Genomic DNA, 11576 nt, shown 5'->3' on the forward strand with positions numbered 1-11576 from the left:
TTGCACTGTACGTCGAAAAAGTATTCCCTGGCGAGTACGGTGTGGCCGAACCTTGGTACTTTCCGGTGACGAAAAAGTTCTGGACCAACAAGGTGACGACAATTGACGACGGTACCGATGTTCACCAGGGTGAGGGGATGGATAACATAGAACCGGAACCGGTGGGTAAGCATGCCGGCATCCGGATTCGCGGTCTTCGGAAGGTGTTCAACAAAACTAAGGTAGCGGTCAAGGGTTTGCATTTGAGTATGTTCGAGGATCAAATTACGGTGCTGCTGGGACACAATGGTGCCGGCAAGACGACCACCATGTCGATGCTGACGGGCGTATTCTCACCCACCTCCGGGACTGCACTGATCAATGATTGTGACATACGCACCAACATCGAGGGAGCTCGCAAATCGCTCGGTCTCTGCCCTCAACACAACGTGCTGTTTGCCGAGATGACCGTCGCGGAGCATATACGGTTCTTTGCCCGGTTGAAGGGTGTCGAACGGAAGGCAATACCGCAGGAGATCGATCACTACGTCTCGGTGCTGCAGCTCGAAGACAAACGGCATGCCCAGAGCCACACACTGTCCGGTGGAATGAAGCGCAAGTTGGCCGTCGGTGTGGCCCTGTGCGGTGGCTCCAAGGTGGTGTTCTGCGACGAGCCGACTTCCGGTATGGATCCTACCGCACGACGGGCTCTCTGGGATTTGTTGATCCAGGAGAAGCAGGGACGTACGATTCTGCTATCGACGCACTTTATGGACGAGGCGGATATCTTGGGTGATCGCATTGCGATTATGGCCGATGGAGAGCTGAAAGCGTCCGGATCCTCGTTCTTCCTGAAGAAGCGCTTCGGTGTGGGCTATCGGTTGATCTGCGTGAAGGATGATGGTTGTGATACGGCACGTGTCACCGCAATGATGCGCCAGCATATCACCAACATGCAGGTCGAGACGGACATTGGTACCGAACTGTCGTACGTGCTGGACGATAGCCATACGGCCGTCTTTCAACCGCTACTGCAGGATCTTGAATCACATTCCGCTTCGCTCGGCATCAGCAGTTACGGTATCTCACTGACGACCCTGGAGGAGGTGTTCCTGCGCGTTGGCAGTGATTCGCACACGCTAGATAAGAAGCCGGCCAGTATCGGTCCGGGCAACGATTCGGATCCTGCGCGACCATATGCAATCGAACCCTCGAATGGATCGACGATTACGCTTGCGCTGGAATCCGGCGATCAGAAGCTACTGACGGGGTTCGCCTTGTTGAAGAACCAACTGTTGGCAATGGTGCTGAAGAAGGCGATAGCCACGCGGCGCAGTTGGATTGCGATGCTGGTGCAGATCTTTATTCCCATCTTTTTCGTCATAATGACTGTGGTGATTGTGCGATCGTTTCCGGACTCGCTCTCCTTGCCACCGCTTACGATCAACTTCGATAGCTACGACACCACGGTTACGGTGCTGGAAGGTACGGCTACCGATCCGGTCAGCACCAGCTTTATACAGGCGTACCAGCAGTTATTCGCAGACACGGGATCGAGTCGTACGCTTCGGACGATCAGTGAACCCATGGTGGACTATCTGCTGCAGCGCTACGATGAAAATCTGCCCCAGGTCAACAACCAGTTCATGGTGGCAGCTTCCATTACTCCCACCAACCATACGATTTGGTTCAATGCCCAAGCTTACCATACGGCCCCATTGGCCGTTAACACGTTCTACAATGCTATGCTCCGGACGGTCTGTGCTCAGTGTTCACTGCTACTAACTAATCATCCTCTTCCGTTCCGTCCAGAAACAAGGGTAGGTATCGTTGGTGCTCCGATCAGTCAGTACGACCAGTCTAAAATTCAGTTCTTTTTCTCTCACTCACAGTTTACACAGCTGCAGGCGGGTAATAACATGGGATTCCAGCTGGCCTTCAATACCGGATTCGCGATGGCCTTTGTCGCCGCGCTGTACATCATGTTTTATATCAAGGAGCGAGTGACACGCTCCAAGCTTCTTCAGTTCGTCAGCGGTGCAAACGTGCTGGCGTTCTGGGCGGTTTCGTTCCTGTGGGATTTCCTCACCTTCTTCATTACTGTGATGTTCTACGTAGCCGTACTGGCCGCCTTCCAGGAGGATGGCTGGTCGACTGGTGATGAGATCGGTAGGAGACGTCGCTTTTCGAGGCGATCATCGAACGAAAAACCGCATACCGATGGTATACTGGTTTCTTTACGTCCATTTCAGGTCGCGTGATACTGGTGATGATGGTGTTCGGGTTTGCCTTTTTGCCCGTGACGTACCTTTTCTCGTTTATCTTCGACATACCGGCTAGCGGATTCGTGAAGATGATGATCCTAAACATCTTCACCGGTACGATCTTCTTCATGACCGTGTTTCTGCTGCTGTTCGATGGGTTCGATCTGCGGAACGTCGCCGAGGGTATGGAGTGGGCGTTCCTCATCTTTCCACTATTTGCCCTGAGCCATTCGCTTAGCAATATGAACATTGCCGTCGCCACGGCCCAGGTCTGCGATACGCAGTGCCAGCTGATCGCGAACTGTACGCCCGAATTGCTTTGCGCGTTATTCCCGCAATGCTGCAGTAAGTAGTCAGGCCGAGTGTGTTAGATTGCAGATTATCGGTAACATTTCGTTTCATCCCAACAGACACGGAGGTGTTCACATTCGAGCGTACCGGCATCAGCCGCAATCTGATGTATCTGTTCGTGGTGGGTCTAGTGTCCTTCCTGGCGCTCCTGTTCATCGAGTACCGTGTGCTGGATCGCGTGTTCCGACGCAAATCGAAGCTGGCGGCCCCGCCGGCCGACTCGGACGACATCGACTCGGATGTGCGAGCCGAGAAAGCCCGTGTCCGCACGTTAACTGAGGCCGAGATCGCAGCCAACAATCTGGTGCTGCGCGATGTCACCAAGTACTACGGGAAGTTCCTGGCCGTCAACCAGCTGTCGCTGGCGATCGAGCATTCGCAGTGTTTCGGATTGCTCGGTGTGAACGGTGCCGGTAAGACGTCCACCTTCAAGATGATGACGGGTGACGAGAACATCTCGTTCGGTGAGGCCTGGGTCAATGGGATTAGCTTGAAGAGCAACATGAACGAGGTGCACCGGCGCATCGGCTACTGTCCCCAGTTCGATGCACTGATCGATGATCTGACGGGCCGGGAAACGCTCCGGATCTTTGCGCTGTTGCGTGGAATTCCACGGGCCGAAATTCCGGCCCTGTCGTTACGGTTAGCGGAGGAGCTCAACTTTGGCAAGCACATCGATAAGCAAACGAAGGCGTACAGTGGGGGTAATAAGCGGAAGCTCAGTACAGCTCTCGCCCTGATGGGCAATCCGGCGGTGGTGTATCTGGACGAACCGACGACCGGTATGGATCCGGGGGCACGGCGTCAACTGTGGGACGTTGTGTGTAAGGAGCGGACGGCCGGTAAAGCCATCGTCCTAACGTCGCACAGCATGGAGGAGTGTGAGGCCCTATGCACGCGCCTTGCCATCATGGTGAACGGGGAGTTCAAGTGTCTCGGCTCTACGCAACACCTAAAGAACAAGTTCTCCAACGGGTACTTCCTGATGATCAAGCTGAAGCGCACCGAAGGTTCCTCGATGGATCGTATCGAAGGTGTCAAACGCTACATTGAAGAACGGTTCCCAGAGGCTGAGCTAAAGTAAGTCTATAAGGGGATGGGCTCAGCTAGAACTAGATTAGAACACTCTCATTTATCTCACGCTTTTCCCCCGTACACCGTAGGGAGGCATATCTCGAATCCGTTACCTACCAGATCCCATCGGCCAACACACGCTGGTCGACGATGTTCGGGCTGATGGAGGAAGCGAAGAAGGTACTCGACATCGAGGATTACGCGCTCGGTCAAACCTCACTGGAGCAGGTGTTCCTGTTCTTTACCAAATTCCAGCGCGAAACCGATTAAACCGACTGTGTGTCGAGTGTATCCCCTTCTTCTTCCCGCTGATCCCAATACTGATATGAACCATTTATTTATTGTACTTGCACTCTGATATATTGTGGTATGTTGTGATAGTGAGTAAGAGTTTTTATAAAAGAAGTTGCAGCGGATTTCGTAATGTACGCTCGTGAATTCCAAAAAGGCAATCAAACACATGACGGCAGAATGTACAACGATCAAATCAGTTTACCATTTATTCATCAATTTGAGAATGAAGTGAATTCTATCCACACACATACACACACACACAACACACAATCACACCCACATAATGCAAGGCATGGTGGTGTGTTGCTTCGCAAACCGTACCATCTTTCGACACTCGAAGAACGGGGTACCATTCTAGTATTACGCTTTGAACGATTATAAAGAGTCCCGATAACGAGTTTTTTCAGTGCTCTCGGTTGTGGCTTCGCGGCAGAAGGAAAACAGTTTCCCGACAAGTCCACAGTCCGCAGAATGCTAATCGCTGCCTCCAGACTTCAGCACCGGTATCCGGTTCTCCTTGTTGAATGATAAAGGCACCGGCCCGGAGAGAGAAGAAGAGCTAAGGAGAGGGCCGAGATCGCAGTCCCTAACTCGCCGTGTCGCCAGTCATGCTATGGCAGTGTGGCAGTGTGGCTCTTCTTTTAGGGAACAAAAATCTTCTCTATTTTTTTTGTTAAATTTTATTTTTAACCTCCTGACGAGCGGATTATTATTATTATACGGATTAGAGTACAAACTAGGAGAAATAGGAAAACAAAGGTCACTCGCATCGTCGAACCATCGGTAATTAGCGATTAGGCAAAGGGGTAGGAAGTGGTTGCTGGTGACGGATAACTGCACGGAGCAAACGGCATTGAGTTTGTGAATACGGCGTAAGAATACAGATCTGACCTAAGGCATCGAAGAGGGGGGGGTGGGGTGGGGGGGAGGTGGTTGGTGGGGGATTGGAAGGAAATTGGTTAAGCGTCTATTTGCGCTGTGCCGGTGGAACGTACATTGGACGTTGCTCTCGGAACTTGGTCCCACCACGCTGCTGCTGGTGCTGGTGTTGTCCTCCGCCGTGTCCTACCATCTGCGCTTGGTGGTGATGATGCTGTTGGGACATGTGCTGCTGGGAATGGTGGTGCATGTTTTGCTGCTGGTGCTGTGAGTGCGAGTGTGGCGGCGGCGGCGGCTGTTGGTGCTGCTGCTGCTGCTGCTGCTGGGAGTGATGAATATGATGTTGGGGATTCGGTTGATACTGATTGATTGGAGCCGGGCCTGCCGAAGCCTGACCTTGTGCCATTGGTATCGGTGGCTGCGGTGCCGGCGAAGCGTTCGGTGGTGGATGATGTCCCATGTTGTACGCCATTTGGCGTGAATCCTGCAGGGGAGTGGTAACGAATGCTCCCGCCGGACCGCCAGCCGCTGCCATCGGTGGTGCGTGATGGGATGCTATTGGTGGCGGCGGTGCAGCGCCGTGACCGTGATGATGCGGATGGGGTGGCGGTGGTTGCGGAGCATACTGTATCGGTGGGCCCGGTACAGGAGCCGATTGTGGTGGTGCCAGATGTGGTGCCGGTGCAGTATGATAACCGAGAGCCATCGGTGCAGCGCTGACCGCAGCTGGCGGAGCTTGCGTAATAGGAATACAGTCCGTCTTTAGCACCTCCTCGTAATTACCATACTCCAGAAAGTGAACCACGAACGTATTCTTCGAGGTGTTTGTGATTTCCGCGGTGTAGTACTAGAGAGAGAGAGAAAGAGAGAGTAAAAATAGTAAGGTGAATATGGTTAATGAACATTTAGATAAGGCTAGAAGATTCATCGTCGCTCCTAAACTACTGGAGCAATGAAATGAATTGCTTACCCCACCATCCTCCCAATATTTGGCCATGCAATGATCTCCAATCTTCCAGTTCGTATGCATTGGTGCCATTACCGCAGCTGGCACTGATGTGACCGTCATGGGTGCCATTGGTGGACCTACTGGGCCGGTTGGTGCCGTTGGTTGTAGAATTGCCGTCGGTATAACACCGGCACCGGGAGCCACTGGGCCGCCAGCTGTTCCCAGCGGTACAGCCGGCAATACCGGTGAAACCGCACCCGGGGGCACCGGTGGAGCTGCGAGATGCTGCTGTTGCATCGGATCGAAAGGTGATTGTTGAGGCTGTGGGTGTTGAGGGTGCTGCTGTTGGTGCTGGTGATGCTGCGAGTGTTGGGGCTGCTGCTGCTGCTGTTGTTGTTGCTGCTGTTGCTGTTGGCTCTTGAGCACATTCAGGGCGAACTCGTTCGATTGTTTGTTCTGGAAACCGACAATTTGGTACGGATTGTAATTGTAGCCATTCGGCAGGTGAATGAAACCCTTGGGTAGACCACCACCAACACCACTGGTGGCCGATCCGCTAGCAACTGTTGGAATACCGGGTGGTGTTATGCCCGGTGCCGGAACAGGTGATGGTGATGCTGCGATTGGTGGGGGTCCATGCGATACCATACTGCCCGGTGGATGTGTTGCCGTCATCGATTTCTGCGGTGCGTTTGTAGGCTTGTTGGGCCCAGAAGAACCGGACGGTCCATTGTTACTGTTGCTGGTCGAAAACGGCGACGGACCGGACGGTTTACTGGACGAGATGGCCAGGTTGGCGACATCATCGGTTAGTTGATTGACCTTGCCACTCGTGTGCTGCTGTTGCTGTTGCTTGTTACCACCGAATGGAGGTGGCCCACCATGTGCAGACGGAGGTTGCGTGCCACTGTTGGCCCTTGAGCTTCCCTTTTTCAATGAGTTCGTTCCTGCTGGAGCATTGGCTGGTCCAGGCCCACTACCGTACCTTTGAGATTCATCTTTTGCCCCGTAGCGTCCCGATTTATCGCGGTTAGAGCTCTGGAATGCAAAAGAGACAGGTTGAGATGAGAACAAACATCAATATGTTGATCGATTACGATCGGCACATTTCTTACCTTGCTTGTATTGTTGCCACTTCCGTAGTTATTATTGCCGCCACCACCATCACTCTTCTGGGTTGCATGAGGTCCGTGGAAGCCTGTGGCAGTGCTCATATTGTTTCCACTAGCGTCATGGGGCAACACAGAACCTGCCTGTTGCTGCTGCTGCTGTTGTGGTGGATAGTTGGACTGCTTGGCCGAAGCGAAATGCGAAGTTGTTGGTGCGTTACCACCACCACCTTTGCCTCCTCGGTGGCCTTGCTGGCTTTCCTGTGTGTGCGACGTCTGTGATTGCCCATGATGGCTACGACCACTACCACCGTCAGGACCGGCGTAATTGTTGTTATAGCCAGCGGCAGAATTCGTTGACTGCCCTTTGCCGTACTTTCCACCAGAGCCTGCATTCCCGGTACCGTTGCTGTTGTTGGTATTGTTGTTGTAACTATCCTGGCGTTGCTGGGAGGAATTGTATCCACTGGACGTGGCAGAAGAATGCTGCTGATTATACCTGGAATCGCCACCTCGGGACGATCCGCCACCACCGCCACGGGGTCCAGCGCCATGACCGCCCGTATTACTCGATCCGCTATTATGATTGCCGACCGAAGAGCTGGTTGGATCATTTCCGCCCCGGTAACGCCCGTTGCCAGAACCATGGTAATCCGATTGTTTCTGGTTCTGCTGTGGTCCACCTCCATAGTGTCCCATTTGCTGCTGATTCCCACGGTGATTGTTGTTGGAACTCGAATTTGGCGGAGCGGAAGCCGTATTACGATTAGCGAAACTACTCGAAATGTTATTTTCAAACCGTTGCTGCTGTTGTTGCTGCTTGTTGCCAGCAGTGCTTCCACTCGCCGTACCACTTCCAGCGTGGTTCGTGTACATGTTGGCGTCCGAGTTGGCATTGCGGTTCCCACCGGTGCTCGCCGTTCCATTGGCAGTTTGTCGGTTTTGAGAGCTTTCCTGTCGATTGTTTCTATTGCCACCACGATGGTTTGTTTCCGGGCGACTATTACTTTCAGTTCCACGACCTCCCGCACGATGACTATCATTGGGTGTCGATTCCTTGCTAGACTTCTTGCTGCCTCCCGAAACGCTTGCCGTGGCCGCTACCGTCGCTGGTGGTTCACTATCCGTCAGTATATCGCCGAGAAAGTCGGATAGCGATACTTTGCCTGTTGGTTTCGCTAGCAGTTCCAACTCGGCCGCTTCCCGTTTGCTAGCACCACGTCGTCCACCGCCTGCTTTGAATCCAGAGTCGAATTTCGCACCAGCACTAGCACCACCACCACCATAGTCACCATCGCTTTGCGAAGCCGCATGCTGTTGCTTTCGGTCCTCTATTCGCTGCAAATTGCTCAGCGCACGCTGGACATTGTTGCGGGTTAGTTTCAGGGCATGATTGGCTTGCTCTTCGGTAAAGCCCTTGTCCATAATCTTCTGCACATTAGCATCGACCATTTGCTTGCTGCCACCGCCGAACGTTTTCTTCGTGCCCAGCTTCGTGGCCTCGGCTATCGCATCATTCCGCTGGGCATTGAACTCGCTGTTTTCCTTCGATTCTTCCTTCTCCTTCGTCTGCAGGCTCTTGAAGTCCTTATCGTTGACACCGGCTGGTAGCTGCTGGATCTTCTGTCCGAACGGTATCCATGGTGGTGGTCCGGAGGTGCTGAACTGCAACCGACCACCCTTGGCGTACTTGGCCATCGTACGGCTGAGCTCCCATTTTTCAACCAACGCCGTAACGTTGCCACCGAGTACGGTGATGTTTTTGTCGCTCAGCATCAGCACGCCGGCTACGATACGGATTGGTCCGTTCTTTAGCAGCAGCTTGGTACCGGGAGGCGTGTTTAGGCTGAGGGCTGGTATATGCTCGTGTTCAAGCGCCACGTACTGCGTTTGACCGTCGGTGATGGTGAGTTTCAGTAGGCGAGGCGCCACCTTGGATTCTTCGTTCACCTTCGGTGCACCTAGGTTACGCAGCTTGACGAGCTGTACGACACCGCTACCATCGAAGCTCTCTACCTTGGTGCCACGCGTTGCCAGCGAGGCTAGCGCACCGCCACCAAATTCCTTAAGATCCGTCTGTCTCGTAGAAAAAATGGGCAATGAGTAATGAAATATTGACGATGGTAGAGCTATGTACAAGAGTTCGTGATGCAAAAATTATGAAATACGTACATTTAGCGCTATTTTCACCACTTGCTTCACGTCCGGGTTCGCCACCGGCCCGTTCTTGTCACCTCCCGTTTCCAACAATTTCGTCAGTCCCGGCTCCGTGATGTACCTGTGGAGGAAGCAGAAACGACGAGTTGAAAATCAATATCGGATGACCGGCCTCCCGGTTTTCTCGTATTTAGGAGGGTTAGCTAAACCTTTACTCACCATCCTTGCTCCTGCAGTTGTTCTAATAGGCCCATCCTGCACGCCCTTCACACTCTGCTCTGTGGCTCTTTCTTTCCAGAAATTCCGTCACCACGAGGGGAAAATTGCAAAAAGTTCTTTTTTCCGTCAAAGGTTGCTTGTGCAAAAATCGTGTGCGCGCTTGACAAACACGAGGAGGAGGCCGGGGAGGCCGGGGAGGCACGCGACACAAAACTTCCTCCGGCGGCGACAAAAATGCTTTTTTGTGTGTTTATTTCGTGACCACGCCGACGGGAGCTGGGTTTGTTCTTACCACGCACGTAAAACGCCGAAAATGTTAAGCATTTCCCACTTTTTACAGCGATTTTCGAGGGTTTCCAAAACAACGACAGGTTCAGGGTTACAGCCCGTTTCGTGTGAAGCCCGTGCCACACGAAGCGTAAAGTAGTTGGGTACGTTGAGCTACAACCCTGGCCAATCCGACGTCAAAAAGGTGGCAGCACTGCCTGCTATAAAATAGCTTGAAATTCAAACTGGTTGTTGGAAAAGGCGGTTTTTCTTTTTTTTTTTAAAGGACGCCGAGCCGTATGCTTTCGAGGTGATTTTCGTTGATAAATGTTGCTAAACTCTGATTAATCTGTGATTTTCCTTGATCCCCATTTCCTTTATTTATTCAGATTTTTATCCTCGTTGCATTCCTGCGTGAAAAATTGTTAGGGAAGGAATTCTGCCGAATTCGTACACTACCGTCGCCGGACATTACAGAACAGAACAGAACATGCTTGATTCCGTAAAGTGTTTTAAGTATATTGCAGAACAGAAAACATCCACCTAAACCATACTGAACCCACAGTTTGTAAAGCTGTTCCTTCGGCTTTAGCGATGACTCAGGAAAACATTAGTTTGACGAGTATTTTACCTCTAGCCGGCACCCGTCAGAAGGAAGGTGATGACTTTAGTCTTATTTAACACTTTGAACTCCTGTTTGCAGCCCCTTCATCACCTGGTTCTTTTTGTGGCTTTGTGGTAAAAGTTTTAGGAGGCACCGTGTTGCCCAACTCCTGGGCTGGCTGGTCTGGGTCTTCAGCAGTATCGTCTTCCTTTCGTGATCTTCTCTCATGTAGCCCCATTCTCGGGTCAGTGGAATAGTTTGGTCAACTGTGGTTTGCTTTTTCTTTTGTAAAGTACTGGACTTATAGGAAGGTTTTCAGTATTTTTCCTTCAAAGCTAACAAGCAAATACTCAAAGTTTACTGCTAGTATTAAGACCTCCAGCAATCCGATGCTGCTGCTGCGGTAAAATGTTGCTAGATGGCTAGTAATAGTTGACTTGGTTGGTTTGATGGACACAACTTTCAAAATGAATCATTCTTCCATAGTAGCTGCATTAACAAAATATGCTGGGACACGACACAAGCCATTTGTTTCTTTTTTCCGCTCCAACCTGACCACATTTGCTTTCGTTTTTTTAAATTTCCTCCAAACAACAATCCCGAACTGCCGTCGTTTTTCCATTGGTTCCTGCAAAGTACGAGGTGGGAAAGTGTTTTCTTTGACCCACGGGAATGCCATGTATCTTGGCCAGTTTCTTCGTTAACCGCAAGTGTGGTTTTCTCGATAGAGATACTGTTTCTAGACGCAAGACACGATTCGATTCTGAGTGAAGCAGTTACTTTAGAGTCAAAGTGTAGCCTATGAAGATGATGATAATTGTGTTAATACGTGTAAATACATTCCTTGAGACTTTTTTCTGTGTAGAACCTTAAACGTCTCATCAGAAGCCAAACAGCGCTGCACGTGATCGAAGTTTGGCAAACGTAGCACCGCATTCCCATGGAGAAGACTTATCGGTATCTAATGTGTCGCGTGTTGTCGCCCAAAACGTTGCAAGATTAAAATGCTCAACCGGCCTAACGCAAGAAACGTCTATCCTGAGCTACAAACTGCAAAACCGCCAAATGAACCGCGACGGGCTTCCCACGGACAGTCCGATTTCCCGTTCTGCACCATTTGGTTGGCGGATTGGGTTTGGCTCGTAATTGAACTCAAGCGGCAGCATTCCGAAGCGCGCCGGACGCCGCTTGTTGCATCATCATCAAATCTTTGACTCCCGCGTCGTCGACCGGCGAGATTTAATATCGATTATGGACCATTTAACAGGAGAGAACCGCCTCACCGTCTGCCCAGTTCCTCGTCCGGTGCCCGGCCGATTAGCTCATCTTTCTCTCACGGTTATTGGCGTTCCTGCCGGCTGTTGTTAAAGAACGGAACGAGACGGAACAAGAATGGACAGCTCGTCCTCCTGGTTCTCCTGCGCTAGCAT

The 11576-nt window shown here is 51.7% G+C and overlaps 2 protein-coding genes across 2 annotated transcripts in view; one reads left to right on the plus strand and one right to left on the minus strand.

The window, feature by feature from the left end:
• Positions 1 to 3994, plus strand: part of LOC125956948 (phospholipid-transporting ATPase ABCA3-like) — a 5587-nt gene extending 1593 nt beyond the window's left edge. The window contains exons 4-8 of the mRNA XM_049689254.1: positions 1 to 1799; positions 1872 to 2148; positions 2232 to 2588; positions 2654 to 3674; positions 3758 to 3994. The exon at positions 1 to 1799 is cut by the window's left edge and continues 673 nt beyond it. Of these exons, the coding sequence (XP_049545211.1) occupies positions 1 to 1799; positions 1872 to 2148; positions 2232 to 2588; positions 2654 to 3674; positions 3758 to 3938 (3635 nt within the window). The 3' untranslated portion in view covers positions 3939 to 3994. The remainder of the gene's footprint in view (positions 1800 to 1871; positions 2149 to 2231; positions 2589 to 2653; positions 3675 to 3757) is intronic.
• A 175-nt stretch (positions 3995 to 4169) lies between these two features.
• Positions 4170 to 9662, minus strand: LOC125956953 (filaggrin-2-like). The gene is made up of 5 exons (XM_049689260.1): positions 9276 to 9662; positions 9072 to 9177; positions 6906 to 8975; positions 5812 to 6828; positions 4170 to 5688 (listed from the first exon to the last, which is right to left on the minus strand). The coding sequence occupies exons 1-5, from the start codon at positions 9308 to 9310 to the stop codon at positions 4930 to 4932; spliced, it is 3987 nt and encodes a 1328-aa protein (XP_049545217.1). The 5' UTR covers positions 9311 to 9662; the 3' UTR covers positions 4170 to 4929.
• Between the last annotated feature and the right edge of the window lie 1914 nt (positions 9663 to 11576).

The sequence above is a fragment of the Anopheles darlingi genome, chromosome 3 (genome assembly GCF_943734745.1).
Source record: "Anopheles darlingi chromosome 3, idAnoDarlMG_H_01, whole genome shotgun sequence".
NCBI classification, from domain to species: domain Eukaryota; kingdom Metazoa; phylum Arthropoda; class Insecta; order Diptera; family Culicidae; genus Anopheles; species Anopheles darlingi.